Source organism: Mus caroli, chromosome 12 (assembly GCF_900094665.2).
Source record: "Mus caroli chromosome 12, CAROLI_EIJ_v1.1, whole genome shotgun sequence".
Classification (NCBI taxonomy): Eukaryota; Metazoa; Chordata; class Mammalia; order Rodentia; family Muridae; genus Mus; species Mus caroli.
The window spans coordinates 74,109,190-74,137,112 of record NC_034581.1 but is presented as its reverse complement, the minus strand read 5'-3'; the positions used below and the strand labels follow the sequence as shown (position 1 = coordinate 74,137,112).

The window sequence follows — 27,923 nt, the reverse complement described above, 5'->3', positions numbered from 1 at the left end:
AACAAGTAACATAATGGCCTTAGTACAGAGGCTTATGGTATTGGTGGGACTATGAATTCAGGAAGTGTTGAATTCTCAGATATGAATCTGGGTTATAAGCGACAGTGCATATACTCAGGTTGATTTGGTAGGCAAAGCAACAGTAGGGTTAGGGACGGACCTAACGGGCCTTACCACCAAGCATCTGAGACAGATAAATGTGGGAATCCTTCTCTACCTTAAACCTCTGCTTTGCAGTATGTGAATGTTCTAGGCAGGCTCTTCCAAAGTATGGCCACACACTATATTCCACCAGGTTGGTATATGGTAGACTGAAGGGTCCTTCTTCCTGGTGGTTCTGACTAAATTCTTGTAATAAAATTTCATGTTCTCAGTTTGGGTCATATATTCATTCCAAAGCCAAACACCCGGAAACCCTGACTGGTTGGTCTAGATTCAGAGCCAGCCTATAGCATGCCCTTAGTGTCTTATGAGTCTGTCTCAGAGTCTATGGTATACTCTCATGATGATCTGTCTTGCTACGGGCCCAGAATCAACAGGACCAAAGATTACAGACTAAAATCTCTGCAACAATGAGTCAAGATAAATAACCCCCTTTCCATTGTTTTGTTCAGAATTGTCAGAGCAATCAACAAGTAACATAATGGCCTTAGTACAGAGGCTTATGGTATTGGTGGGACTATGAATTCAGGAAGTGTTGAATTCTCAGATATGAATCTGGGTTATAAGCGACAGTGCATATACTCAGGTTGATTTGGTAGGCAAAGCAACAGTAGGGTTAGGGACGGACCTAACGGGCCTTACCACCAAGCATCTGAGACAGATAAATGTGGGAATCCTTCTCTACCTTAAACCTCTGCTTTGCAGTATGTGAATGTTCTAGGCAGGCTCTTCCAAAGTATGGCCACACACTATATTCCACCAGGTTGGTATATGGTAGACTGAAGGGTCCTTCTTCCTGGTGGTTCTGACTAAATTCTTGTAATAAAATTTCATGTTCTCAGTTTGGGTCATATATTCATTCCAAAGCCAAACACCCGGAAACCCTGACTGGTTGGTCTAGATTCAGAGCCAGCCTATAGCATGCCCTTAGTGTCTTATGAGTCTGTCTCAGAGTCTATGGTATAGGATGACCAGTAAAAGAATGAGTCCAACCACTAACTCAGTATTAGCAGTGGACCTCTAACTCTTCTGGCTAATGATAGCACCATCCAGAAGTGCACAGGAGAAAATGTTGGGTTACATAAGACACTGGAATGCAGAGACTAGTCTGAGAAGATAAAATTCTCTTAATCAGGGAGGGAAACCTAAGAATTAAGAGAGACAGACTTTTGTAGCATTACAAAGGGGGTTATACTGTTGCCTGAATCAGTAATGTTCTGAGCGAACTTCTGCAGGGTGGCCACAGACCAAGACTGGACTAATGTACATGGTGTCCATTGGACGGGAGGAAGGGACAGACGTCATAGGTAAGTAAGTGCCTATGAGGCTCTAGGCAGAGTTAGCAGACACATTGTATGTCTAGACAGAAGACAAGAAAACACTACCTTTTGAAAGTCATTCAAGTGACTTCTTGCCAAATACTGGTAATAAAAGAAATGTGGGAAAGGAAATAATTAGAATAGAAATCCTATCATAAAACTAATAAAAATGTGTCTAATGTGCCGTAAGTGTGTTTAGTAAGGCACATTGGTTGGCTTTTAGATTTTACGTCATTGTACCTTTTACAGTGCACATATACTTTTGCAACTATAAGCTGATGTTTAAATAATGACTATTCTACTCTGTTTTAATAATACTTTCAAGATTTGTACTTGTAGTACTTATTAATTTTGGTACTTAGAAAGTGAAATAACTGCAGTCTGTTTACCTTTGGTTCCATGTAGAATAGTGGTTCTCGACCCATGAGTAGTGCCCCCCCGCCCCCCCGCCAAATCATCAGAAAACATAGATATGTACTTTATGATTCATAATAGTAGTGAAATTACAATTACTAAGTAGCAACAAAATCATTTTATGGTTGGGGGTCACCATGTCATGAGGAACTATATTAAAAAGTTATAGCATTAGGAAGGATGTAGAGTCTTAGATTAATTATAAGGATATCTGTAAATAATAAAAATAACCTTACTGGGCAGTATGAGCTTTAGTATTGAACACAAAAGAGAACCAGGGACTTTAGTCGGATCCCCACAGGACATTGCTGGATGTCTCCAATGGTAATATGCTCTGAGTCTAAACACAGGGGGAGAAAGCAGAGGAGAGACACACAGAGGGAAATGGAGCGAGGCCCTTTGCAGGAAGCAATGTTTCCAAAGAAAAATATTTTTATTGTTTGTTTGCTTAGGAGGAAAAGAGGTTAGTTTATACATAATTTTCTCTAGAAAACAAAACAAGTCAGAAAGCAAGATATCTGAGAGTATCAAATTGATAGTGTAACAGCTATGGCAGAAGCTATTAAAAACCTGTAGCTTTCCCAAACAGGTAAAATGGGAGCACACATACTCACCTCTAGAATCAAGAATAAAAGCAAACCTGTCAGACATGGCCCGTGTGTCCCTCCAGTTCTACTCTGGTTCCTTCTCCACCCCACCTCTTGCCTTTGCGGTCTGTGGATCACCTTAAGAGGACTCTCCTGGGCATGACCCCTGGAGAACATTAGCAGGAGACAGGAAGGAGGCCACCTCAGCCAGGGGTGCTGATGGAGTAAGTACCTCTAAAACACTGTACAGTTCTACAAGTTTCTTCATAGCTACCTATTCCTTGAATGCACTCCCTTGATTACACAAGTCTGCTGAGGCTGGGCGGTGGTGGCGCACGCCTTTAATCCCAGCACTCGGGAGGCAGAGGCAGGCGGATTTCTGAGTTCGAGGCCAGCCTGGTCTACACAGTGAGTTCCAGGACAGCCAGGGCTACACAGAGAAACCCTGTCTCAAAAACCAAAACCCAAAAACAAAACAAAACAAAAAAACCCCCACAAGTCTGCTGAACCAATTAGCTTACCCCATCTTTTTCCTGATAACATTCTAGCTGATAGGGTAATAGTAATAGCATTTAGTTGAAGAATCATTATGCTATAGAAAATGTTCTAATGGCAACCTGTACCTCTTCTTCCGTCTACTCCTGACATCTATTACCCTTTTTATTGGAACTGATTGCAGGCCAACCCCGGCCACAAGGAAGACTCTGCTCAAAAGGACCTTCTACCCACAGAGATGCAGAAGCCTAGGACCTGGGATGCTTGCCTTTCATCACAGTAGTCCATGCCAGCTTCCCCCTTTCCTTCCCTCAAATTCCTGCCTGTCCTCAAAACTTGCTACCCATTCTTTTCACCAGTGGTGGTACAAGTAGCACTTGCCAATGCTGCCCAGGACAGTACTGAGCGCTGGGTAAGATCAGTTAACCAACACTATTAAATTATTAAATATTACTATTTAATGAAGGTGAGGAAGAGCAATACCCCAGTGAGTACTTGTGAAGGAACCTTGCTCACCTAGTCCCCACAACGAGCACAACACCGGGCACATAGCGAGCTCTGTGAAAACACCTGCTGACGTGAGTTATGGTATTGAAGTCTGAGGTCCACAAGATAGTAAAAGTGTTTATACATAATTTTCTCTAGAAAACAAAACAAAACAAGTCAGAAAGCAAGATATCTGAGAGAAGCTGTAGTTGTGAACTTCAGCTGTGCATGTCTGCTGTGTTCTTGGCTTCTCTCCCACCCTTGTCTTTTATTCTTATTTTATTTTTTCATTTAATTTGAGTCAAGGTCTCCTCAACATCGCCCAGACTGGCTTCAAACTTGCTATGCATCGCTAGCTGACCCCATCTTCCTGCCTTTTGAGTGCTGAGATAATAGGGCTGCACTACCATGGCCAGCTTCACTCCTCTTAACAGAACACCAGTGATGTCTCTGCGGTGGGTTTTGACCTATTTTTGGAATGTGGACTTCCCCTTTGACATTCTGATGAAAGCTCTGTACCTTCTCCACATCAAAAGATAAACACAGCTCAAGGACTACAGGTTAAAAAAAATAGCTGAGATGTTCTATGTCATCCGGAGCAGACAGTTCTGATGTAGAAAAGGGCAGAACATAAAGTACTCTAAAGGGAATCTGAAAAGATGCATTCCAGCCCAGACTCCCTAAGAATGGCAAACAGGAACTGACTAAGCACGTGACTCAGCTGTGCTTTACATACACTTTATACACAGAACCTGAGATACTTTATATAACTTTTTACTTGCCTGTATTTTGACTTTGAGTAGAATTATCTGGTATCATGCTGACATTCAAAAGTCATAGATTTGGGAGCATTTCAGATTTTGAATAAGGAATGCTCGACTTGGATCATCTTTCATAAAAAGAAGATGCCAGAACTTTAGTAGCCCCGACCAAATGCTTGGTCTTGTACCTGGTTTTCTGCTGCCACTAACAACCCACGACTTGCACAGTCCTTTATTGGATGCACTTGTTGAACACTGAGCGGCAGATCAGGTACGATGCTAGCTGCCCTGAGAGACCCATCGCTTCATAAACAGTTTTCCTTAGAAAAGCCGTAGGAACAGAGGGAGCTTCACTTACACCAATGAGACCATCTGCAAGTGTGAAAGACAACTGTGGTGGAGCATCTGGCCTACTGAGATCACGTATAAACAGACAGGCCAAAGGCAGCTGAGAAGTTTATAATCTACAAGGAAACCAAACTTGAACAGAAATACAGTGATAAAAAAATTAATGGGGAGAAATGAAATAGCAAAGCAATTAGTGAAAAAGAGATACAGTCATCATGAATCTACAGTAGGAGGTTAAGGTCTCCCTCTTAAATATTTCATTACATGATATGGAGGTGTATGTCATAGTCTTTCATGGAATCAGAAGATGCAGCTTGACAACCAGAGCAGGCACCATCTAGTCCAGTGTCAGCTTAGGTCTCTAAGAGGCTAGTCCATCTCAAAAGGACCAGTCCCCATTCTGGACCTGTGTGCTGGACTCTGTGACAGGTATTAGAGACAAAGAGATGAATGGGGCAAGAAGCATAGGATCTTGAGAGAGACAAGCTCCTCTGAAATTGACTATAAGACTCTGTGGTATCCATGATAGCAGGGATAAACAAAATCTGTAAGATGACACCTGGAAGCTGCATCGTGTGACAGCCCGGATGTGTGTGCATGCTGGGAATCACAGGATTTGCTAAGTCTTCGTGGGCTTGGATGATCCATCATAATAAATATCACTCCAGTGGACTTTACAATAGAAAACCAGATGTTATTTGAGAACTTCCAAAACTGTACTGTAAGTATATCACATACATGTACTGGGATGTTGGGCACAAGTCAGTAAGCATGACTGTTTTCATTCTCCAGAACTCAGTGAACTCCAGGTGACACTAGTGACTGGACATACCTGGGCCAGTTCTTTCTCAGCTTCTTCCCTGATGTTTTGGGCTGCCTGTGTAGCTTCTAAGGACTCACAATGGACTCCTCTGGTCAACAGGGCCTCTGGGCTCTTTCCACATGTTCTCTTAGTATGTAGAGCTCATGGTTAAGGGTAAAGCTAGAATATTCAGATGTCTCTGTTCCTGCTTCACTCTGAGAGGAACAAAACGTTCTCTGGTGAGCTAGATTTCCCTGACAACTTTTTTTGTTTATTCTGTGCCTCCTATCTGGCAGACCTAGATCTTGGATTTGAGGCCAGTGTTTGGTACATAGTAAATACTGCAGGATTTACTGAAGGATGAAGGAACAAAAGAAGACTGCTCACATCTCTGGATATCTAATCGTTAGTGCTTCATGTATATGTTACATCTCTGAATGGTCGTTGGTGGCACTAAGAACAGAGCTCATCTGCCTCAGGCTGTCCAGCTGATGCTGGCACCAGGCTCATCTGTATACTACCTCCCTCCAGTCTCCCTTTTCCAAACCCCATGGGTTCCTCAGGCTTCTGGGTCAGGAAGGTCCATGTATCACATCACTGTGCTGTGCCTGGAGAAAAGCAGCATTTGCCTGTATAGGTCAGCTAAAGGCTGACCTATAAAAGCAAGAGTCTACACCAGCCTCTTCCTTCTGAAATCCTCATGTGCCAATCCACTGGTGAAGGTTGTTAAAGCCATCAGCTAACAAACAGCAAAAGTATCCCCAAAGTCCAGAGCATGAGCACATACTTTTATGTGCTTTGCTTTTGAAGACAGGGTTTCTCTGTGTAGCCTTGGCTGTCCTGGAACTCACTCTGTAGACCAGGCTGGCCTTGACTCAGAGATCCCCCGTCTCTGCCTCCCAAGTGCTGAGATTAAAGGTGTGCGCTGCCTCTCTCCAATTTCAAGCTATTTTCATAGAAGTGTGTTTTATATCTGCTTTACCTAGTTATCCTCATGCACTGGAGGATAAGGTTTTGCTTTGGATCAAAACTGCTGGGATTAGAGCACAATACTTTTCAATCCACTCAGTCATGTTTTCCAACTTGATCTCCATCATGGGAAGGTACATGGCTGCGTGAGTTTGCATAGGTACGTTTATGGCAGTGAGGACGTATGTGCCAGTGTGTAGCAGTGGCAGAATTTGCTTCTAGAAAAGCATTTTCTCCTGCATGTTTTATTTATTTATTTGGAAAAGCCTACATATAATTGAGCACATTTTTGGACAGCCACAGTGAGCCACCAACGCACACACCATGTTTTCCCTGCTTGCATCTGCATTGCACCTTTGCACAGAGGTCCACGGGTCCCACTAGCTCCATGCTTACTTACTTTGACCCCTTGGCCTGTGGAGCTGTAGCCTTTCCAGGAGCAGCCCTTCACATTGTTATATGAGGTACATTTTAACCAGCTTGTCAAGGCACTGCACTCTGGGTAATCATGCATGGTTAAACCCTATGCTTCCTGCTTGTAGATGTTCCTCCCATCGCTCCACACACAAATCCCAGCAATCCCCTCACACCACCAACTTTGAAGTGGCTGTTCCTACAGAGACCTCTATTGGTGGCTGAACTGTCACAACACAAACTGCCAGGAGGGTTTTGCCTTTCTACTGAGTGCATCTGGGAAACCCGGAAGCAAGACGCTGGCTATTAGCTGCCCCTCAGATCGATCTAGACCAAACTTTTCCCACTCTGCTCAAGCTCAGGTTAGACAATCAAAACATATAGCTAGACTCCACCGCATGTGAGCTATATCACTTCATGTACAAAGCTTGCAGAATGGCATAATGATCAAAAACGTAGGCCTCATACCTCAATAGGACGTGCAACCTAAAGGGGAGAGAATTTTGTGCTTAAACAGAAGCCTGGTGGCCCTCGTGCTGACAGACAGAGCGCCTACTGTGCTTACTGGTGGCTGTAACTGAAGAAGAGGCAGCAACACCAATAGACACATGTGGAGGGGAAGGAAGGAAAGAAAGGCCAGTGGGACGCTGGAGTAGAGATGACGTCAAAATACACTAAGGCTGGACAGATGGTCAAAATCCTTGAGCAAAATTGTGCACCATGCCCTTCAAATCCTTGCAAATGGCCACTTGCATCTTGCTTGGACCTATAAGTAAACAGGCAAAAGTTCAATGCTGTTCTTTCAGGCATAGATTAAAGGATGAACCACCTTCTTCTTTCTTCTTCTTCTTCTTCTTCTTCTTCTTCTTCTTCTTCTTCTTCTTCTTCTTCTTCTTCTTCTTCTTCTTCTTCTCCTTCTCCTTCTCCTTCTCCTTCTCCTTCTCCTTCTCCTCCTTCTCCTCCTTCTCCTCCTTCTCCTCCTCCTCCTCCTCCTCCTTCTTCTCCTCATACTGTATTTCATATAGTGATTACTATATACAAAGTATGTTCTTAGAGAATTGCTAAATGTTAACTCATTGGCTCCTCACAGTGTCACTTTGGAGCCAGAATGACCACTTTAAGGGTCTTCACTGCTGCTGCTTCTCCTGCTGGCTGTGGATCAAACCCTGACATTGCAGAGCCACTCAAGAGGCAACAGAGAGAGGAGAGCAAGGACCAATCAATAGTGTCTTCTCTGTGCTGTTTGAAATCTTCTAAAACTACCACTTACTAAACTGGTCCCCAAAGTCCCTGTGGCCATCGCATTCCAGCACTCAAATGGAGGAAACAAAGTATATAAAGTGACCAACTCAGAGCTACATTGTCAGATGGTTAGCAAAGGAAGGCAGTGTGCATGGAGCGGTGCCAGTGGGGAGGGGCAGAGCAGGGCCAGTGTTTGACAAGAGAGAGATTGCCTCTTTTCAGGTTGTAGGGCTAAAGCAGGGTACAATGTAACTATGCCTCACCATCCCTAGCTCCATTTCCCTTTGTTTGCCTTAGACTTTCTTTTTAATTGAATGGACTGTGGGGCACCAGACAAAGAAGGAGGTGTTTGCTGCGGGGTGAGGGTGGACAAGGAAGGCAGGGCTTGCTGCACTACTACACCAGAAGCCAGATGAGAGACCGGCTGTGAGTTCATGAAGGGCTGGGAAAACTTGCACTGTGCACTCCTGTGACCCGAAGGGAAATTTCCCCCAGACCTTTGGGTTCACAACCCACAAGTTTAAGAACTGTCATTTTGATACGTGGTAGACTACTCCCAGGGAGATGTTTGACACTTAACGACTTGTGGCCACAGCAGATGACGGGGTGGAATGGCTAACTTCATGAAAATTTCCAACTGGAGCAAGTAGAACTTTTTACACAATAAGACCAACATGCAGACTAGTTATTTTACATAGGGAGTAAACAAGAGAGGATGTGTTAATTTAAAAAAGAATGTGGTGTTTGGTGGTACATATCTTTTGGTACTCTTAACCAAGAGGAATGCTGAGAGGGCAGAGTGGCTGGGGCAGCAAAGAAGGGCCCTTCCCCTTGGCTCTGAGCTACAGCCACCCGGCAATTAGAGCAGACACCATTTTTATCCAATCATGTGATTTCCTGGTCAGGGCATCTTGGAGCTGGTAACTACTTACAGTATGCTGCTCCACAGAGAGCCTCCAGGCTTTTTAAGTCAATGTCTTATTGCTGGGAAGAGACACCATGACCACAGCATCTCTTATAAAAGAAATCGTTTCACTGGGGCTGGCTTACAGTTTCAGAGGTTCATTGGCAGGAAGCATGGTGGCACACAGGCAAACATGGTGCAGAAGAGCGGAGAGCTCTTCATCTGGATACACAGGCAGCACGGACAGACACTAGGCCTGGCTGGAGCATATGAAACCCCAAAGCCCACCCCTAGTGACGCACTTCCCCAACAAAGGCCACACCTCCTAATCTCTGTCCAATAGTGTCACTCCTCGATGATCAAGTATTCAAATATCATATAGAGGCCATTTCTATCCAAACCACCACAGATGGCAAAACAAAGCCACACTAAACAGTGTTCAAATCAATATCCTGGGCTTTTTGTTTCTCTCGGTTTAAGCATTTTCACACACAACAGGGAGCATTCAGTTTAACATTCAGTTTAACCTTCTGTTGTGCTCAGACTTCTGGTTTGCTGTGTTACTGCACACAGAGACAAAGACTGTGTCGCGTCAGTTCTGGATGAGAAGTTCTCTATCAGTTCTAACCAATAAGGGACAAGGAAAGAAAGGAAGGACAAGCCAAGCCAGGGCTTGAGGAGCGAGTGGAAAAGCAGGGCTCCGAGGGTAGGATCCGGAGCAGCACATTGGTGAGCAGAGGCACGGCTGCCGGAAATCCTTACCCTGCCTCTGTTTTGCAATGGCTCAAGTTACTAGCCCTCCAGAGTCCTTCATTGCTTTGTTTCTAAAACTGAAATTACATCCCTTTAACATAGAAACTCCTGTAGTTAGATGTAGACAGTGGAGGTAAAGCACTGGCATATTAATCACTCAGTAAATGACAGCTATTATTATTCTCTGAGACACGTCTAGTGGGACCCCACCTCACTGAGCTGAGTTTACAGAAGCAAGAATTTAGGAGGGTCCAGAACTATTCTAAGGAGGTCAAGAACACTGACATTCAAAGGGAGCCAGAGTTCTGAGTTCAGCCACCCAAAGGGTCTACAATTAATAGTAAGAAGGCTCCCCCCCCACGCCCCCCCACCGAAATGGACTCCTAGATCCAGCCACAGGAAGTAGTTGGGGTGAGAGGATTCATGTCACCGAGACAACTGGCTTGGTTCACAGTTTTAGTTACTATGTTTTGCTTTAGCTTAAGCTTGAGAGTGGCTTTCAATAATTGTAAAACTTTCCTAAGCTTCTTGGGTGGTATATATACATTTTTTAATTGTAAAAGTACCATAACAAAAAAGGTGCCAGATTAATAAAAAATAAATATATACAGCTCAATTAAATTTATATTTCAGATAATGCTAGCCTTGGTAGCCCATGCCTGTAATCCCAGCACTTGGGAGGTAGAGACAGGAGGATCATAAGTTTAAGACCTGGCTACATTGCAAGTCTGAAGCTGGCTTGGGTTACATGAGACCTTGGCTAGAATAAAATAAATAAATGAACACAACTCAGGCAATGAAAGATTATGTTTTAGTATAGGTACATCCCCAATCTAAGAGCTGGGATGTATTTTAAACTAATTCTGTGTGGTTGGTTTCTCTAAAATTATAATTTCACTGAGTACCCTGGATTGTATTTGACAAATCTTGACAGTGTCCAAAACCTTGCCCTTTTTAACATGCAGAGTAACAATGCTCACCTACCTTCCCCATCCACAATTAGTGTTGCATTGGAAAATAAGATACAAGAACAAAACAAAACCCCACATAATTTCCAGGTCTGTTATTTCTTAGTAAGGCAGTTCTAAATTCATAGACTTTTCTTGTGTTTGGTTTAAAAAAATTACTTACCCACACCGGAATTTTTTTAATTAAAATTTTTTTAAAATTTTCATCTTAGTACAGATTAAAAAAAAAAAAAAATGGGAGGGGACTTCCCCTCTGATGGCATCTAAATAATTATTGGTAGGTTGACATTTAAGACATGACATTTTTAAGATTACTGGCCCTTACATTTTTAGCTTGTCTAGAAGGCCAATAGGATAAGATATATTCTTCTAAAAAAATCTCTCTTCCTTATTCTTTATGAAAAAATAAAAATTACATTCCCCCAAATGAAGCAGTACTTTCTTTGGCAGGTTCAATACCACCAAATACTATGAAATCAAACTTTGAGACTCAAAGGGCAATGTTCAATTACCACTGAACATTGGCCACTGTGTCTAGCTCTCACTGAGATAGGGCCATTCACAATAATCCCAGAGAGAGGTTATCCATGCCATAAACAAGACCACACAGTAGGTGGGCCAGCAAACAAATACAAAACTCCCTCTTCCTTGGTAACATCGAAACCAGCTGAATTCATCCCATTTCTTTTTTTTGTTTGTTTGTTTGTTTTTGAGACAGGGTTTCTCTGTTATAGCCCTGGCTGTCCTGGAACTCACTTTGTAGACCAGGCTGGCCTCGAACTCAGAAATCCGCCTGCCTCTGCCTCCCNAGTGCTGGGATTAAAGGCGTGCGCCACCACGCCCGGCTCTCATCCCATTTCTGACTGGGAGCCAAAGATATCCCTACTTTCCAAATATCTCTGAACAACTCTAAGTTCTTCATCATCTTAAATTTAGAAATATGCACATTGTAGGGCCCTAGCACTTTTATGCAAACACGTTCTGTAGTTGTTTTGTTTATCTTCTCATATCTTTTTTTTTTCCCCTAAAGCTACTCAAGAATGAGATTGTACTCTAGAAGGTCAGCAGTTGACATTGCTGTCCTTTTCTTGTTGAAAGGATAATGCTGAACTTCAGGGCCAGGACGCAAGGGTCCACAACCTAGCACAACTAGACAAACAGAAGAACTAGTCCAGCTTACCAGCCTGGACAAATCATTTCCTACTCAAAGAAATGCCTTTTATTTTATTTTTTAATTAATTAGATAGTTTTATTTTTAAAAAACTTATATAATTGTTTTTGCCTGCATGTATATATGTACACTATATGCACACAATTCCAGAAAAGGCCAGAAGAGGGTGTTGGATCCTTCAAAACTGGAGTTACAGACAGTTGAGGGGGGCTTATATGGTTGCTGGGAGTTGAACCCAGGTCTTCCTCGAGAGAAGCCAGTGCGTTTAGCTACCAAGCCATCCTTTTCTTTTAGTAACATCTCTAAGAAGTCTTTACAGAAGACTTTTCAATTCCATGCAGTCTACAACAAAACTCATGATGTCATATTGAAATGACCACCTAGGCCACCGGCCCATTGTCTCTTGAAGGTAAGTACCTTGTTTCACTGAGTGTTAGCAGTGCCTGAGGAGAGACGTACCTAAGTAGACACGTGGATAAATGCTTGATCAGATGTTTAAAGTGACACATAAACTCACTGAGGAGAGCTTGAATTTTCATTTTCTGTATATCCTCTTTATAATCAGGCAAGGTAAACAGATGTTGACATGTAAGGAGAGTTCTGCAGCAAATAACTGCTCAGTATTTTTAATGATGTCCTGTCATTTGGAAAACAAAATTACTGAAAAATCTTCCTATATGTAAATGTTAATCTTAGGACGTTGTGTACTCTGGGCTTGAGACTAGATGTCTCAAGTGACTTCCTGGGTGGCCCCTCCCTAGATAGACTTTACTCTGCACTTCAGCTCGGCTTCCATTCCAATTACGATTGCTGGTATTTCTGAAATCAGTCCAGCTAAAGTTCTAAAATTGGATTGAGGCTCCATAAATTTACTTTAAAAAAAAATTACTCAATTGTATACTTACAATGGATGAATTTTATGGTAAATACATTAGACCTCAATAAATCTATATAAAAAATTAAGTATCTAAACAGAGAATCCTTTTAATTTTCATTTTGACTCCTCTGCTCCTACCAGAGCAGGAGATAGCCCGGTTGCTCCTTGTTAGCCTGGAGGTGAGTCCACTCTAGTGGGAGTGTGCAGGCAGGTCACCAAATGTAAACAGCTCTACAAAGGTCACCACAAAGGCACTGTTGTTCTGTCTCATAGCAAAGAGGGAAAGGAGAGTCGCCACAGAATATCTACTCTTTCTTGTATCCCTAATTAGAAACATGTGGAAAAGGCCCACCCACAGCCAATCAGCCAGAAAGGCTCTATTTCTTCTGCCTAATGTTGCATGTTGGCTAAAGGAAGACCTTTCCCTGGGCCTGCCATGGAATGGTTTCAAATTATTAAAGCATCTCCAAAGGCCACCATCAAAGTTACCAGTGGATTTTTACCAGTGGTTCCCCATGATTTGAAAAACATTCTCTTGACCAGCACATAACCTGTGCCCGGTTGGTAAACTGGAACCAGCTCCATTTGTTTGCCCAGTTCAACCTGGCTGTGGACCTCCTGCACCCTGCCCAGGATTGTGCACTGCTCAGATTCCCTTGGGTATAGGCGAAATGCAGTCCTTACAAATGTAGAAGGTCTGTGGCAGCACAGCTCAGTCAATGCCTGCAGTCCTTGTCATCCATCTAAATTGAGCATGGTGCTCTGATTTTTCCATTTTACAGATGGAGAATACAGAGCCCGTACCTAAACAGTCTCAATGAGAGTCAAGGAAATGAAGGATGGGCTGATAAACTCTATTTGCTAAAATGTCACTCATGTTTAAGATATACTACCCAAAGAGCAGTAGGACTGTTCTCACTCAAATTCATTGTAGTACTGACTTTACATCAACTCTGGAAGACAGTGACTTGTTTTAATATTAGTGTGAGTAAAACTCTAAATTATTTACACTCACACCAAAAAAGGCCCTTGTATAACAGAGGGAGCAACACATGTAAAGACTGTCATGCTGGTCCAACATGGGGCCTTTTGCAAAGATCAGATAGTACAAGAGCCCAGCTTTGATGTGACCCAAAGCAGGCATTTAATCTCCTATGTGGAATAGAGCTATAGTTCTTAGATTAATTATTCAGCCACAGATCTGTTGCCAAGCTGCTCCAAACCTTTCCTAATGGGAAATAGAATGGCCATTTACCTCAAACCATGTGGTAGAACCAACTTGTGCCAGTGACTCTGCATTCCTTCTTCACTTACAGATTCACAGAGGTCACTGAATCAGCTCTGTGCTTTGGGAGCAAAAATTCTATATTCTGAACAGGTTTGCTCGTTCAGACACAATACCAGAGATAAAGAGTGGCTGATTCTTAGACAGAAAGTGAGCCAACTAAGAAAATGAGGAAGTCAGTTTTCCATGTGGAGACCCGATCCTCACTTGAGGATTGAGATATAGGGAGTAAAGCAAGGTGAAGGCCAGAAGCTGTCTGTGAACCCAGACCTACTGTCATTAGCTAGCTTTTTACAGAACCCTCACTGGGTTTTGACAACTATTGGTGGCAGTATTGGGTTGAAAACAGAAGCCAAATTTAGCACCGGTGATTCTTGCTAAATTTGAAATTTGAAATTGGTTTTCTAGGATAGTGACCACCATTGCCTGTCACAGAGACTAGAGGATGGAACCTTGGACTCAAAAGGATAATCAAGAATGAACTCTTAGCCTTCCCTTTGTCTCTGTGGTTTCAACCAGTATCAAAACAAAAAACAAGGCCCACCAATTTGGTATGGGATGAGGTGGCACTGCCTTCTTCCCCAAAGCAAAGTAATATCTTAACATCATGCTGCGCTGTAGCATCAAGTATGCAGAAGTTGAGTTTCTACCATACATAAATGTTAGGAACTAAATGATCAGCCACTAATGTGAAATCAGACTCTCTGAAAGACACAAACACATAGGAGACTACCTTTAAGGGCATTTCCGACCTCCCGGACTGCCGAGGCATCCTGAGAGACAGTCTGAGACTGTTTTGTTAACCTCTCCTCCAAGAGGTATTTGGGCAGGGCTGAGAATCAGAATGAATGCATGAGAGACAGAGGCTGGGGGTGGGGGTGGGACAGAACTGTCTTTGTGGCACAGGCTTATTTTTCTCTAGTTAAGACAATTATAGTGAGCTTGTCATTAGTATGCTTGAACTAATTTTTCCAGATGCTTCTCTGAAGAGTGATTCTGATCCAACCTTTCCCAAACCAGAAGTTGAAGAAGAAAAAAAAAAAAGAGAGAAGTTTTAAAAAGCTAGTAATGCACATGGAATGGTGCTGGAGCTCAAACCAGGGCAAGCACAATACCATTGACCAGTTTTTTTTCTCTCTCTCTCTCTCCTTTTCTCTTTCTTTCTTTCTTTCTTTCTTTCTTTCTTTCTTTCTTTCTTTCTTTCTTCCTCTCTTTCTTTCTCTCTTTCATAAATGAGGCAAGAGAGAGAATGGAGCTCACCACTAAACTCATAAAATGGAGATTCCCACAATTGGGGAAATCACACCCTGCGAGTGACGGAGGAGTCTCACACTTGGACAATGACATTATTAATAAGGATATCTCCCTCTCCCCTGCCAGCTAACTAGTCTCCAGCATCTTTAAGCGAGAGCTCTCTTTCACTTGTATGACATACCCAGTCCTGAGTTTACTCTTCTAGGTCTGACAAGGCTGCAGCGATCGGAGGCCACCAGGGCCTTTAGTTTTCTTTCTCCTAGATTTCAAATTAGCCAAGGGAAAAAAGAAGGAAGCTAAGGACCCTGGTACTGAACAATCATGGCTATTGTCATCCACTGTGTGCGCTTTCTATCAGCAAAACCATTTACATCACTGCAGATCTATGCAGCTCTCACAATCTCCCCGACTGTCACTCAACCTATGATGACTCCAGGGGAACTGTAAGCCAGAGGTGAAGGCTTCCTTTGTTTCCATCTCTGTGGTAGGATGACATGTGGTCCTGAGTGCCAAGGTACTAAGATAAGAGGGATGCTCAAAATGCCCAGATGGCTGGAGAATGAAAACCAGAATACAGAGCCAAATCTGCACAGCAGAAAAGGGCCACTGTGGCCAGGCTGGAAGTGGGGTCCTTGTAGTCCACAGGCAGCGGAACTAAAGGGAAGCCATCCCCCAACTCAGCTGGTGGGAGCTGGGCAGCTTCCCAGCTGGAAGGAACTCTCAAACACATCCCTGTAAGCTACCCATGAGAGACAGAGACGCTGTTAAGAACAACACACAAAAGGGGCTGCTAATCAAGAGGAACTTCAGCCTTAAGAATGGGATTCAGTCATCCTTCCAGAGATGCCTGCCTGGGCCAAGGCCCAAGAGAATGACATTCAGCTGCTGCATCCCTCTTTGGGGCCCAAGTTGGAGGCACTGAAAGAGAGATTCACAAAGGAGGCAGATGGGAAGGCCCCATGGCCATGCAGTGCGGTTCCCATGCAGAACACCCGAGTCGACAGGTAGAAGCAAGCACAATTGGAATCAGCTGCTTGGAACAGAATCAACATTTTAAATAAGAAACTAGCAAAGGGACTGGCAAGATCGCTCAGGGTGAAAGTTCTACACAAGCCTGGAAACCTGAGTTTGGTCCTTGAGGTGTAAGGGAAGAACTGCCTCTACAGTTATCCTCTCCTCCAAGAGTCCAACATGGACCATTGCACCCACAGAGGCACAAAGGCACGCATACAGGCACACACACACACACACACACACACACACACACACACACACGCAGTGACCAAAGACCTAAAACTCACACCCTACCCTTTCCCCGTAAACTCTGAAAGGGTTCAGTAGGCATTTGGTGACTGATGCATAGGGGCCAGAAGTCAGCAGCCTCTGATCTCTGCCACCCCAGGTTCTAACACTACCAGATGTCCCAGCCATGAGAGTTTCTGTGGCTCTTCAAACACAGGCCTTTCGTGTAGATAGCCCATTGGCCTTAACCGTCATTTCTCATGCTTAGTGTTTATAGCCCAGCTGTTTGCTAACAATGCCCGCCACACTTCTTTCCTAATGCTTTCAATACCATCCAAGTTGCTCTTAGGAACATTTTATCTTCCACTCATTCTAAAAATAGGAAAGCTATGACATCACCGAGTAAATCAGACAGAACAAGCTGTAGAAAGGGAGACACTGAAAGCTGCAGGACTAGGCTGGAGATGGACGTGCTGCAGAGAGGACGGAACTGCTAATGAGGTATTCTCACATAACTGAGGTTAGGGCCAGTTGACTAAAGGCCAGAGCTGAGCTGTCTTTTCTTTCTGCCCCTTGTTCTTCCCCCCCCCCCCCCCCCCCCCCCGCTTTCTTCTTAGTGTACCTGACACCAGGCACTCAATGAATGACAGGTACATAGTGGTGGGCGAATGAGGGCGGGGAGGAGTGTATCTTCATGGTCCATAAAGACTGATCTTTCCTTCCTATCGTGCCTTGATGGCTGGGTGGGACAAAGAGACAGCAACAGAGTCTTTGCCTTCTGGGCTTTGGATTGTAATGTGTTTTCAGTGGAAAGGCGGCAGGAAGAACAGTAGATGAGTTCTCTACTCTGCTTTGCACACACAGGGACACAGGCGGCTGGGAGGCTCCCAAAAGTGCAGCCAGGCATTTTTTCTCACTAATGTGGGTATGGTTAGTGCTGATGTTCTGAGTAATCTCACCACGGTGTTTATAGTTTACGCTTGGGTAGGATACCGTTCATTAGCTAAAATGCAGAACAAAACCATATTTACCCTCCACTGCGTTGCTGTCCCATATGGAGTTGGACATTTTTAGATGGAGAATAGGTACCTCCATAAATGAATGTGTGATATGCTCAACATGAGCAACAATAACAGTGTCAAGTTTCACAGGGTCCACATGTTGAATGTTTGGTGCCAAATATCTACTTATTTCTCCTTTAACTTCTGCCCTCTTTTCCAGCTGTAATCATGCTAGAGCCTTGTCAGGCATGGCAGTGATGGGAGATGCTGCTCCTGAGGTGATAGATACACCACCATTCCCTTTTTCTTCTTCTTCTTCTTGTAGAGGGAATAACTTCATCAGTATCTAATACTGCCATGCTCATTCAGGCTCATATCTTTGATAGACATTTTAACTCCATTAGCCAGGATCTTTTACAGCAATAGCAATGCATTTAGTAGTGTTGCTTTGAGGCTGGTAAGATGGCTTAGTGGGTAAAGAGCTGGCTGGCTCTGTAAGTTTACTGACCTAGGTTCAATTCCATGACCCACAAAAAGATAGGAGGACAGAACCGACTCCACAAAGCTGTCCTTTGACCTCTATAAATACTCTCTCTCTCAAAAAATATTTTAAAATGCTGCTTTCTTGGGTTTGGTGTCACAAGACTGGAATCCTGACTATTCAGAAGGCTGAAGCAGCCAGACTGCAAGCTCAGAGCCTGCCTGGGCTGTGTAAGAACTTCCAGCTCAGCCTGGGAAATCAGTGAGCTACTGCCTCAAAAAGTGGAGGATGAGGAGATAGGGGTGCTAGAGAGATGGCGTGTTTGTAAGAACACACATTGTTCTTGCAAAGGACCATCTGTAACTCTAGTTCCAGGTGATCCAGAGCCCTCTTCTGGCTTCTGTGGGCATCAGATATACATATGGTACATCTACTCATGCACAGGCAAAACACTCATACACACAAAATAAAATAAAGTAAATAAAGAAGGGAGAGGTATGTGGGATATAGCTCAGTGCTATGGGTGTGGGTGCTGGGAGGCTTCAGAGTGGACAGAGTGTGCCAAGGCCATGGGTTTAATTCCAATACAGAAAGAAAGAAAGAAAGAGAGAGAGAGAGAGAGAGAGAGAGAGAGAGAGAGAGAGAGAGAGAAAGAAAGAAAGAAAGAAAGAAAGAAAGAAAGAAAGAAAGAAGAAGGAAGAAAAAAGGGAGGAAAAAACCCTTCTTTAGGGAGATTTCATAAAAGATTATGATGATGATGATGATGATGAAGACTATGTAGATGGTTCTAAGCATAGACAGAACTCTTTGCTCTTCACCAAATTGGTAATTTTCATCTCTGAAAACACTGAAGCTAAACCTAGCAGGAACAACGCAGCCTTACGATCTTTAAAGATTCAGTGCTGCTTATAGTCCATCTGGTCCCAACCCCACGCCCTCACCTTCCTCTGCATTTCATCTCTGTGTCTGTGTTTCCTTCCTACTTGATAACAAACATTTTTTTACCTTTGGCTCTCCCCTTTTATGACTCAGTGTTCCGAACTGAGATAAGAATGAATAACGGCCACCCTGTGGCTACTTTCAGTGCCAGGGCCAGTGTCACACAGTTGAGCTGGCTCAACAGTAGAGAGCAGACACCCTCACTTGATGAAGCTTTCCATCAGACCAACGGACAGAGGGCCAACCTGAGTTTTGCTCTAAGAATGGCTTCCCTATTCCACAACCAAGGTAACTCTAGGAAGAATCTGCTGACATTTCTAAGAACACCTATCTACTGGTGACACAGGAACCTCACAAAAAGTGTTGCTGCTGCAAGGATCTGTGGTTAGACTGGAGACTGAGAAACTGCTGCAGGGCCCCTTGTTTCCTAGGAGTCTTCCCTCTGAGGACTGCCTGTGAATGGGCCTCGGCGGCTGCTTTTCCAATAAGACTGCATTTGGTTTCCATTCGATTTCATACCAGAGATTAACCCTTAGCAAGATGGGCAATACTAGGCTCCGTGGTTCAGAAGATGGCCGACTTGGGTGGCAGGAAGCTGAACAGTCTACTCTGGAGAAGAAAATGTTTGTGGGTAGCAGGCTTCATTCCCAAGCCTTAACAAAACAAAGCACAGAAACAATGCAGTTACAAACGCCAGTGAAAGAAAAAGCAAGGGATAATGGCAAGTCATAGTACCGGGAAGGGCCCACAAGAAATCTCCATTTGACTAAGTTGGAAGCCTTGTTTCTTAAATAGTTACACAACCCCTAAGACATTGTTATGTAATATGGTCTAAGGGCAGAGTAAAGTATTTGGAAATATCTCTTGTAGAGCCTTTGTATTATCTTCAGCAATGAGAAAATGAATGAGCTTTTGTTTGTTTGTTTGTTTTTGTTTGACCTGGCAGCCTTAAGATTTGAAGGTTTGTTAGGTGGAAAAGGTAGAACGGGATGCAACTTGAGTTTCTCTGGCAAAGAAACGCCCCAGGACACTGGTTCATGTCTCAAACCAGACACAGAACTTTCTATCAGTGCAGTTTGTCAAACGCTGTACCAGGCATACTTCCTTCTCCCCCTGACAGTAAGGAAGGCAGGCTGGATAAGCTAACACAGTGGAAGTGTTCTGACGTACAAAATGTCCCAATGGTGTGTCCTCTGTGGTAACAAACAAACAAGGCCGAGCTGGGAATTATGTAAGGCTATCTTCGATACTATTTAGAAAACAAGGGGAAAATGCCATCTGCCCCGCGTTCCTCGAGAACATCCAATCAAGGGCCCGGGCAGGCTTCCTGGCTTCAGACTGGCTATAAATAAATTTAATAAGGATGAAAAAAGTCACAGCATCATTTACAGTTCTCTCTCGTCTCCAGCTGACAAAAATCCAGTCCAGATGTTTGTCCTACAAGATCAACAGTAACTGTGTGGAACTCCCTCTGGAGTAAGAGAGCTCTGGGATTGGTTGGAAAAGAAAGGGAAAGGAGGTTGGCAGGGCGGGCGTGGACTAGCCCTGTTTGATACTCACTTGACAGAGACACAGTACTTAACTTATTTTGTGTATAAGTATCCTAGTTTATGTAGCCTTCCCCTTCCTCATCCCTCCTTTCAAAGCCACGGGGACTTGGCTTGTGAAGCTTGCAGTGGTTGTTCCATAACCTTTGCTTTTAAATTAAACAAATGACCTCAGATTTTGGAGCGGTTGTTGACTCGGAGGAAAGTATGCCATTAAAAGCGTGCCAGAAACAGATTTAATTGGTGCACGTCCCAAAAACTGCCCTAAAGAACACAGGCTTCCCGCATATAGATTTCAGGGTACCTACTCAAAGGCCGCGAGGCTTTGTCAAAATTTGAGATGTGAAACAAGCCAGCTGAAAGAGTCCGTATCAAAAGGGTAAATTCAATTCAAGAGATATTAATCTGATTACCTAAGTATGGCTGCGAATCGGATATGGTCCATTGTGCGCTCTTGTTCAACCTGGACAGCTGGAGGAGCCAATGGCTTCCTTTCCCCTGACATATAATTAAGTTTTAAGAGCCGATCAAGTTACGGATACCAAGTTTTAAGAAATATTTCATTCAGGGGTGGCATTTACAGTGCTTGCCTGTTGCAAGAGTCATTGTTCATTTTACTTCCTTGAGCCATGCTGGAGAGTGTGTGGATCAGGGCGCAGGGGCTTGGTGTTTGTGTTTCAGGCTACAATAACCGCCCTCTGTGCACCTGCCTGGAGGAGAAACCAGTCCAGCCGCCTCCCAAGACAAAAGAGCCCTGTTTTAAGTGCTGAAAACCCAGACATGAACTGACCCTGTCAAATTCCAGTTAGGGAAAAAAAATCAATATTTTTCATCCAATCCAAGGGAGCTGGGTTTCCTTTCCTAGCCACAAGTAGTTTGAGCAAGAGTGACTGGACAACAGAATCATCTCTTTTCTCATGAGTCTCTGCACTCTTCTAGATTCCTGCCCTGAAGGTGGAACTCACAGCCTGGTATACCATTACCTGTCCCTTGGGGTCCATACACCTTTTTTTTTTTTTTTTAACCTCTTTCTCTCCCAGACAGCTCCCAATGCAATCTGACTACAGCCATAGAAGCATACCTTCCCAAAGCAGTGTGTTACCAACGTATGTTGACAAAGATGTCCCCAGTACACAGTTGTCACAAACTGCAGGTACAGTCACCATTGTAAGAATGCTTGCCAGTAGGCCAAGGGCTAAGACTACACTCTCTCGATTCCTATTATGGTTTTTTAATATGAGTTGATCAAAGACCAGGGCTAATTTTAGATGTTTTCTCTTGATTGTTCAGCTTTGACTCATACTAATTGATATGGAGGATGAATAATTACACCAAACTCAACTAAGAAGCATATCATAGAGGGAATCATTTCTTGAAAAATCTGAAACAGCCAACCAGGTGGGGTTTCTTTTGAGCATTTCACCCAGGTAGCAGATGAGCAACCAGAAAAGGAAGGTGACTAACTTAATTTGAGAGCACAAGTTGCTTCCAACAGCAGAAATGATCTGTGAATTATAGTTTCCTACTTCTTGGAGAGGAGTGGGAGATAAACTATGATTTTGACAGTTATCTTAAACTGCCATTGGTAATGAGACCCTGGCTAAAAGTTGGTTTTTATTATGCCTGCTGATAACCAGCTATAGTTTCAAGGGTTAAGGCTTTCTCAAGACTGCTTCAATAATTACTCCAAACTCCAGCCCCAAGGGGCAGGAAAACCAGACGATCAGCATAGAAAAGCCAGGTTCCCTGACATAACACTACACCAGGATGTGATTGATTGATTGATTGATTGCGTCTGTAGTGAGCCTAGGAACTAAGCAATAGTTTATCTGATTTGGTTCTCATTAAAAAGCTACCCATGAAAAAAAGAGCTGACCAACTCAGGTGTAAGCCACACTGAGCTACCTTGGCCAGGCTGGTGACTTCCTGGGAAAGCATGGTACTCAATCTGAGCTACCAGTGGATGTGACCAGGGACAAAGGCAGTCAGTCTATCAGATAAGATCCAGGGTACTGCATACATGTTGAATCAAAATACTAGTCAAGGAACTGTCTTAGTTTTGTTCAGCTATCCTGTGATGGTAGCCCTTGCAATCACCATGGAGACCGACTGACCTCCATTTCTCCCTTAATAGCATTTACTTATTTACTTATTGGTGAATACATGCCAGACATGCATGTCGAGGTCATTGAACAACTCGGTTCTCTCCTTGTCCTCAGGTGGGTCCTGGGAATTGAACTCAGGTTGTTAGGGTTTGACAGCAAGTGAATTATCTGCTGATCCTACTACTGGACTTGAACATCCCCCTTATTCTTGACAACTCATTAGTTGCTGTACAACATAACACATACAACAACAATTGTTGTATGTGTATGTGTATAAAATCAGGTCATTGTCTATATCTTTTATTAATCAACTATAGCACAACACCCGGCCAACTCAGGCATAAAGTTGAACTTCATTATGGCATGTAGAAATTCTAAGGCTCCAAACAGAGAAGCTGAGCAGTAGAATTGACCTTTATATTTTAGTAGGGCCAAGGCTGAAACTGGTCTTCCTATCCTCTGAGCAACCAGTAAGGTTTTTATATTATAGGTGCTCTACACTGAATGAAGGGGTGGATTAGTGAACAAACAATTGAAAAGATGGAGCCAATGCTCAAATTTGGGGTCAAAGGTCAATGAGATGATGCAGTGGGTAAAGGTGTCTGATACCTTGTACAATGATCTGTCTTTGAGCCCTGCAATCCACCATGGTGGAAGAAGATAACCAACTCCTGCAAATTGTCCTCTAACCACACACATGCTGTGGCATGCACACCTCAAAAATAAATAGATGATAGATAGACAGACAGACAGATGGATTTGAGGGTACAGCCTCACTTTTCTTGAGATGTAAAGAATTCTCTAAAGAGAAATGAGAGAATTTGGAACTAGACCCAATGCCAGACATACACATCCCACTCAATGAGATGTGGGAAATGAACGGTAGAACCTGTTTCATTTTCAAATGTCCTATTTCTAATGTGTTTTATATAACTTAATTGAACGGTTGTTTGTACTATGCTTTACAGAAAATATGCTAAATATTTATGGCTTATAGATTCAAAACGCAAAGACAACTAGCATAAAAAAATGACAAGGAAGGTGCCAGATGCCCACAGAGGGGTGGTCTAGCCTGTGCTTGCTCTACTCATTATCACAGGATGAAGAGAGAAGCCTGTCTGAGGCTCAGAGGAGAATATAGCACCTTGCTTTGTAAAGATGGAACACAACCCTACAAACACTCTGAAAAGGCCAACAGGTGTCACTTAGTGTGGCCAAGGGAAAGGAGGGTCAGGGGTATAGTCTAAAATGCCCCATGACTGGGGCAGGAAGAAGACAATGTGTCTTCCAGACACCATAGGCTATCATAATAAGCCCAGCGGCATATATGAATGACTTCCTTTCTAGTTGTTGGTCAGTGTGACTCAATAGAAACACCACCCCCCACCCCCATCAAAAAAGGCTATTGTCATAGTTCTTGGTTACCCAGTGGAACTTGATGGTAAGATCCTACTGCTAAAGATACTACATACCTGAGTCACAGACATAGACAAATCAAACTGGTATCAACCTGGAAGTCATCCCCACCCCTACCTGACACCATCCACTAGATTTCTTAGTGCTGAAAGGTCCTCTTCAGTTACCAAGGGAGAAAAGGAATCAATTGTCCTACACAGCTGTGACCTCTGTGGGCTACAATAGGATGCCTTGACAAGATAGTGCATGTTATGGGAGTAACTAGTCACTTCTGATTAGATTTAAAGCCTGCACTGTGACAAGACGAAGCTTGTGCCTGGTACCATAAACTGGGTGTCTTAGTTAGGGTTCCTGTTGCTGTGATGAAACACTATGACCAAAAGCAACTTGGGGAGGAAAAGGTTTATTTGGCTTATACTTCCACATCACTGTTCATTATTGAAGGAAGTCAGGACAGGAACTTGAACTGGGCAGGATGCTGGAGGCAGGAGCTGATGCAGACACCATGGAAAATGCAGACATCTACAGCTTTACTCCTTATGGCTTGCTCATCCTGCTTTCTTATGGAACCCAGGACCACCAGCTTGGGATGGCACTGCCTACAATGGGCTTGTCCCTCTCCCCATACTCTAATCAATCACTAATTTAGACAATGCCTTACAGCAGGACCTTATGGAGGCATTTTCTCAGTCAATGTTTTCTCTTTTCAGATAACTCTAGCCAAAACCCTGTGGCCAGCTAGATCATAGGCCCCAGGGTGGAACTTGATTGCATTCATTATTCCACCAAATGGACATACTAAATACACTGCCCCCAAGTTCTTATCTTTATACCAATAGATTAGTGAACCTCTCAACCCTCATCAAAGAAGTTTCTTTTTGTAGTAGACGGCAATCAACACAGAGACTCACAACTGGTAAACGTGCAGAGGATAAAAGACTGGAATAGTCTTTTTTTTTTTTTAATAAAAAACAACATTTAATTGGGGCTGCCTTACAGGTTCAGAGGTTCAGTCCATTATCATCAAGGTGGGAGCATGGCAGTATCCAGGCAGGCATGGCACAGGCAGAGCTGAGAGTTCTATGTCTTCATCCAAAGGTTATTAGTGGAAGACTGACTTCCAGGCAACTGGGGTGAGAGTCTTAAGCCCACACCCACAGTGACACACCTATTCCAACCAGGCCACACCTCCAGAGGGTGCCACTCCCTGGTCTAAGAATATACAAACCATCACATTTCACTCCCTGGCCCCCATAGACTTGTTCAAACACATGAGTCTATGTGGGGCCATACTTAAACGTAGCATAATGCAAAATGCATTTAGTCCAACTTTCAAAGTTCTCATAGTCTATAGCAGTCTCAACAATGTTAAAAGTCCAAAGTTCAAAGTCTCTTCGAGATCCATCCAATCACTTAACTGTAATCCTCAAAGAAAGACAGGAAACCAGCTGAGCAAATTCCAAACTCTGCATCTCCATGGCTGATGTCAAAGCAGTCTTCAGATCTCCACTCCTTTTTCATCTTTGTTGACTGCAACAAACTGCTTTCTCTGGGATGGTTCCACTCCCTGTTAACAGCTTTCCTCAGCATGTATCCCATGGCTCTGGCATCTTTAACATCTTCGAGTCTCCAAGGCAATTTCAATGTTACAGCTTCTTTTTTCAGTGTCTGGGATTCCACTTGATCTTTTGGACTCCTCCTAAGGGCTGGCATCACTTCTCCAGCTCTGCCCTCTGTAACACTCTAAGCTCAGGTTGATCCACTCGACTACGGCTGCTGTTCTTGGTGATCATCCCATGGTATTGACATCTCCAATACACTGGGGTATTCCACTCCAACTAGGCTTCACCAATAGCCTCTCATAGGCTCTCTTCAGGGTGCCAAGCCTCAAATCCTTTGCATGACCCCTTCAGTCCTGGGCCATCAACTACAGCGGAGGCTTCACCTTCTCCAATGGCCTTCCATGACCTCTTACAGTGCTAAACCTCAGCTGTTCTTCATGACACCTTCATGCCTTCAAAACAAGTATCACCTGGGTGACTCTTACACATTACCAAATCCAGCAGCAGCACCAGGTAGAACCTTGGCTATCTCAAGAACACATCTTCTTTGTGTTCCCAGAAAACAATTCCCAGAAGATTTCACTTCAGTGATGCTGGTCTCTTCTTAATCATTGCTGATTTCTTAGCTTCAGCTAACCAGCATCAATTGCCCCAGTAGTTCCTTCAATTCTTAACTCTAGAGCGAGAGCCATATGGCTGAAGCTGCCGAGTTCTGCTGCTTGCAGGAACTAGAACATGATCCCCTTGTACAATTAAATTGTAACTGGCTTTCTGTTTTCCAAATCCTTATCACATCCATATTACCCCCCCTTCCTCCAAAGCTCAGGGATCACTGAGGAAAAGGAGGCAGGACTAGAGGTAGTGAACACTGCAGTGAAACAGTATTATCTGGACACAGCAGTACCATTGCATACGTGAACTCATGGAGGTTATGACTTCATGCCTGAGACTTGAGTCCAAGCCAGTTAAGTTCCCAGTATAGATGTGGGAGGGGCTCCTGAAGTCCCACTCCTAGCTGAGGCACTCTTGGCAACTGATGCCTTCTGGGGGAGGAAGAGTCAGTTTTCTTCAGGGATGCAAACACCCTTCAGGAATGAGAGAACACCCATCCTATACCCATGCACATGCAGACAGCACCTAGTAGACTCTGTGTTTAAGAAAAAAGAGCACATGAAGTTGGGAAGGAAAAGGAGTAGATAGGCTAGGGAAGGAATTGGAGGGAAGGGAGTAGGGTGGGTTTGATCAAAACACTTTAATTCTATGTATGTGTGAAATTCTCAAACAATAGAAAAGGAGAGAAAAACTTATATGAGTGGAAACAACAACATAAAGATTCTAGGCTTGATCACAACACTGAAAATAAACTGAACCTCACAAACTTACTGTCTTTCTCAGTACTCGGTACAATGTCTAGTGTATACTAGTCACGTGACATTACTGTTGCAACTGTTAGCAAAAGGAGCGGGAGGCATACATGTATTTATTTTCACAGTGTCATTTAGGACTTTAAATCATTTGCTCTTTTTCTCTTACATCCTAACAATGAATTATAGGTATTCTGATGTCATTTCCAACCACAAGGCGCTTTGAGAAATGGATGGAGAGCTAAATGGGACTCCTATAGCCAAGGCTGGCCTCAAGCTCACTATGCAGTTCAAAATTACCTTGAACTCCTCCTGATCTTCCTCCCTCTCCCAAGTCCTAGAAAAACCAAGCATGAACTACCAACCGAGGCTCACATGATAAATTTAGAAGCCTAATGTATAAGATAAATCTCCCCTTTTTTCCCCATTTCCCAACAAAATGGGAAATCAAAAGTAGGTCTGGGCACTCAGGACCTTAGAAGGGCTAAAGTATACCAAGAGGTTCTTATTAGGTTAGGGCTATCCCAATCTTAAAGTGACCATGATGGGAGCGCCTCTGTTTGGTTCCTATCATTTCTAGTCTTTAAGTTACTACTTGAGAAATATCTTCCAGCTACAAAGTGGCTCTATTATGATGGCTGGGTACCAGACTTGCAAAACAAAAACAAAAACAAAACAAAACAAACAAAAGACTGATTAACATGATGGAGATCTTTCACAGTTGGGTCTCCACCTCTGTCTATAGCTTCCTTTACTCCACTACAGTTCCTTTCTTTCTCCCTTCCTCCTCTTCCCTTTCTTGTCCTCTTCTCTTCCCTTCTCTTTTATATATGTATATATATAAAACCTTCTGTCTGCTTGGAACACCAAACGAGAGCCCCCTTTCTCCTTAGAAACTGTTAAGGAGCCTTTCAAGTCCAGCTGAAGCTCCCTCTTGAAGACTACAGAGCCCATCCCCCAGCTAGGAGTTTCATGTGTTCACTTCACAATCTCCCAAAACCTGTGCCATTGTGACACCAAATATTGAGATTTTAAAGCTTTTTCAGTTTAACTTT

The 27,923-nt window shown here is 43.4% G+C and overlaps 1 protein-coding gene across 2 annotated transcripts in view; it reads right to left on the bottom strand.

The window, feature by feature from the left end:
- Window positions 1-27,923, bottom strand: part of Rad51b (RAD51 paralog B) — a 512,935-nt gene that overhangs the window by 122,305 nt on the left and 362,707 nt on the right. Inside the window, exon 9 of one of the 2 annotated variants that reach the window (XM_029484371.1) lies at window positions 26,250-26,651. The exons of the other annotated variant lie outside the window; for it this stretch is intronic. Coding sequence (XP_029340231.1) covers window positions 26,563-26,651 — 89 coding nt within the window. The 3' untranslated portion in view covers window positions 26,250-26,562. Of the gene's footprint in view, window positions 1-26,249; window positions 26,652-27,923 lie in introns of those variants that run through there. 2 annotated transcript variants of the gene reach the window in all.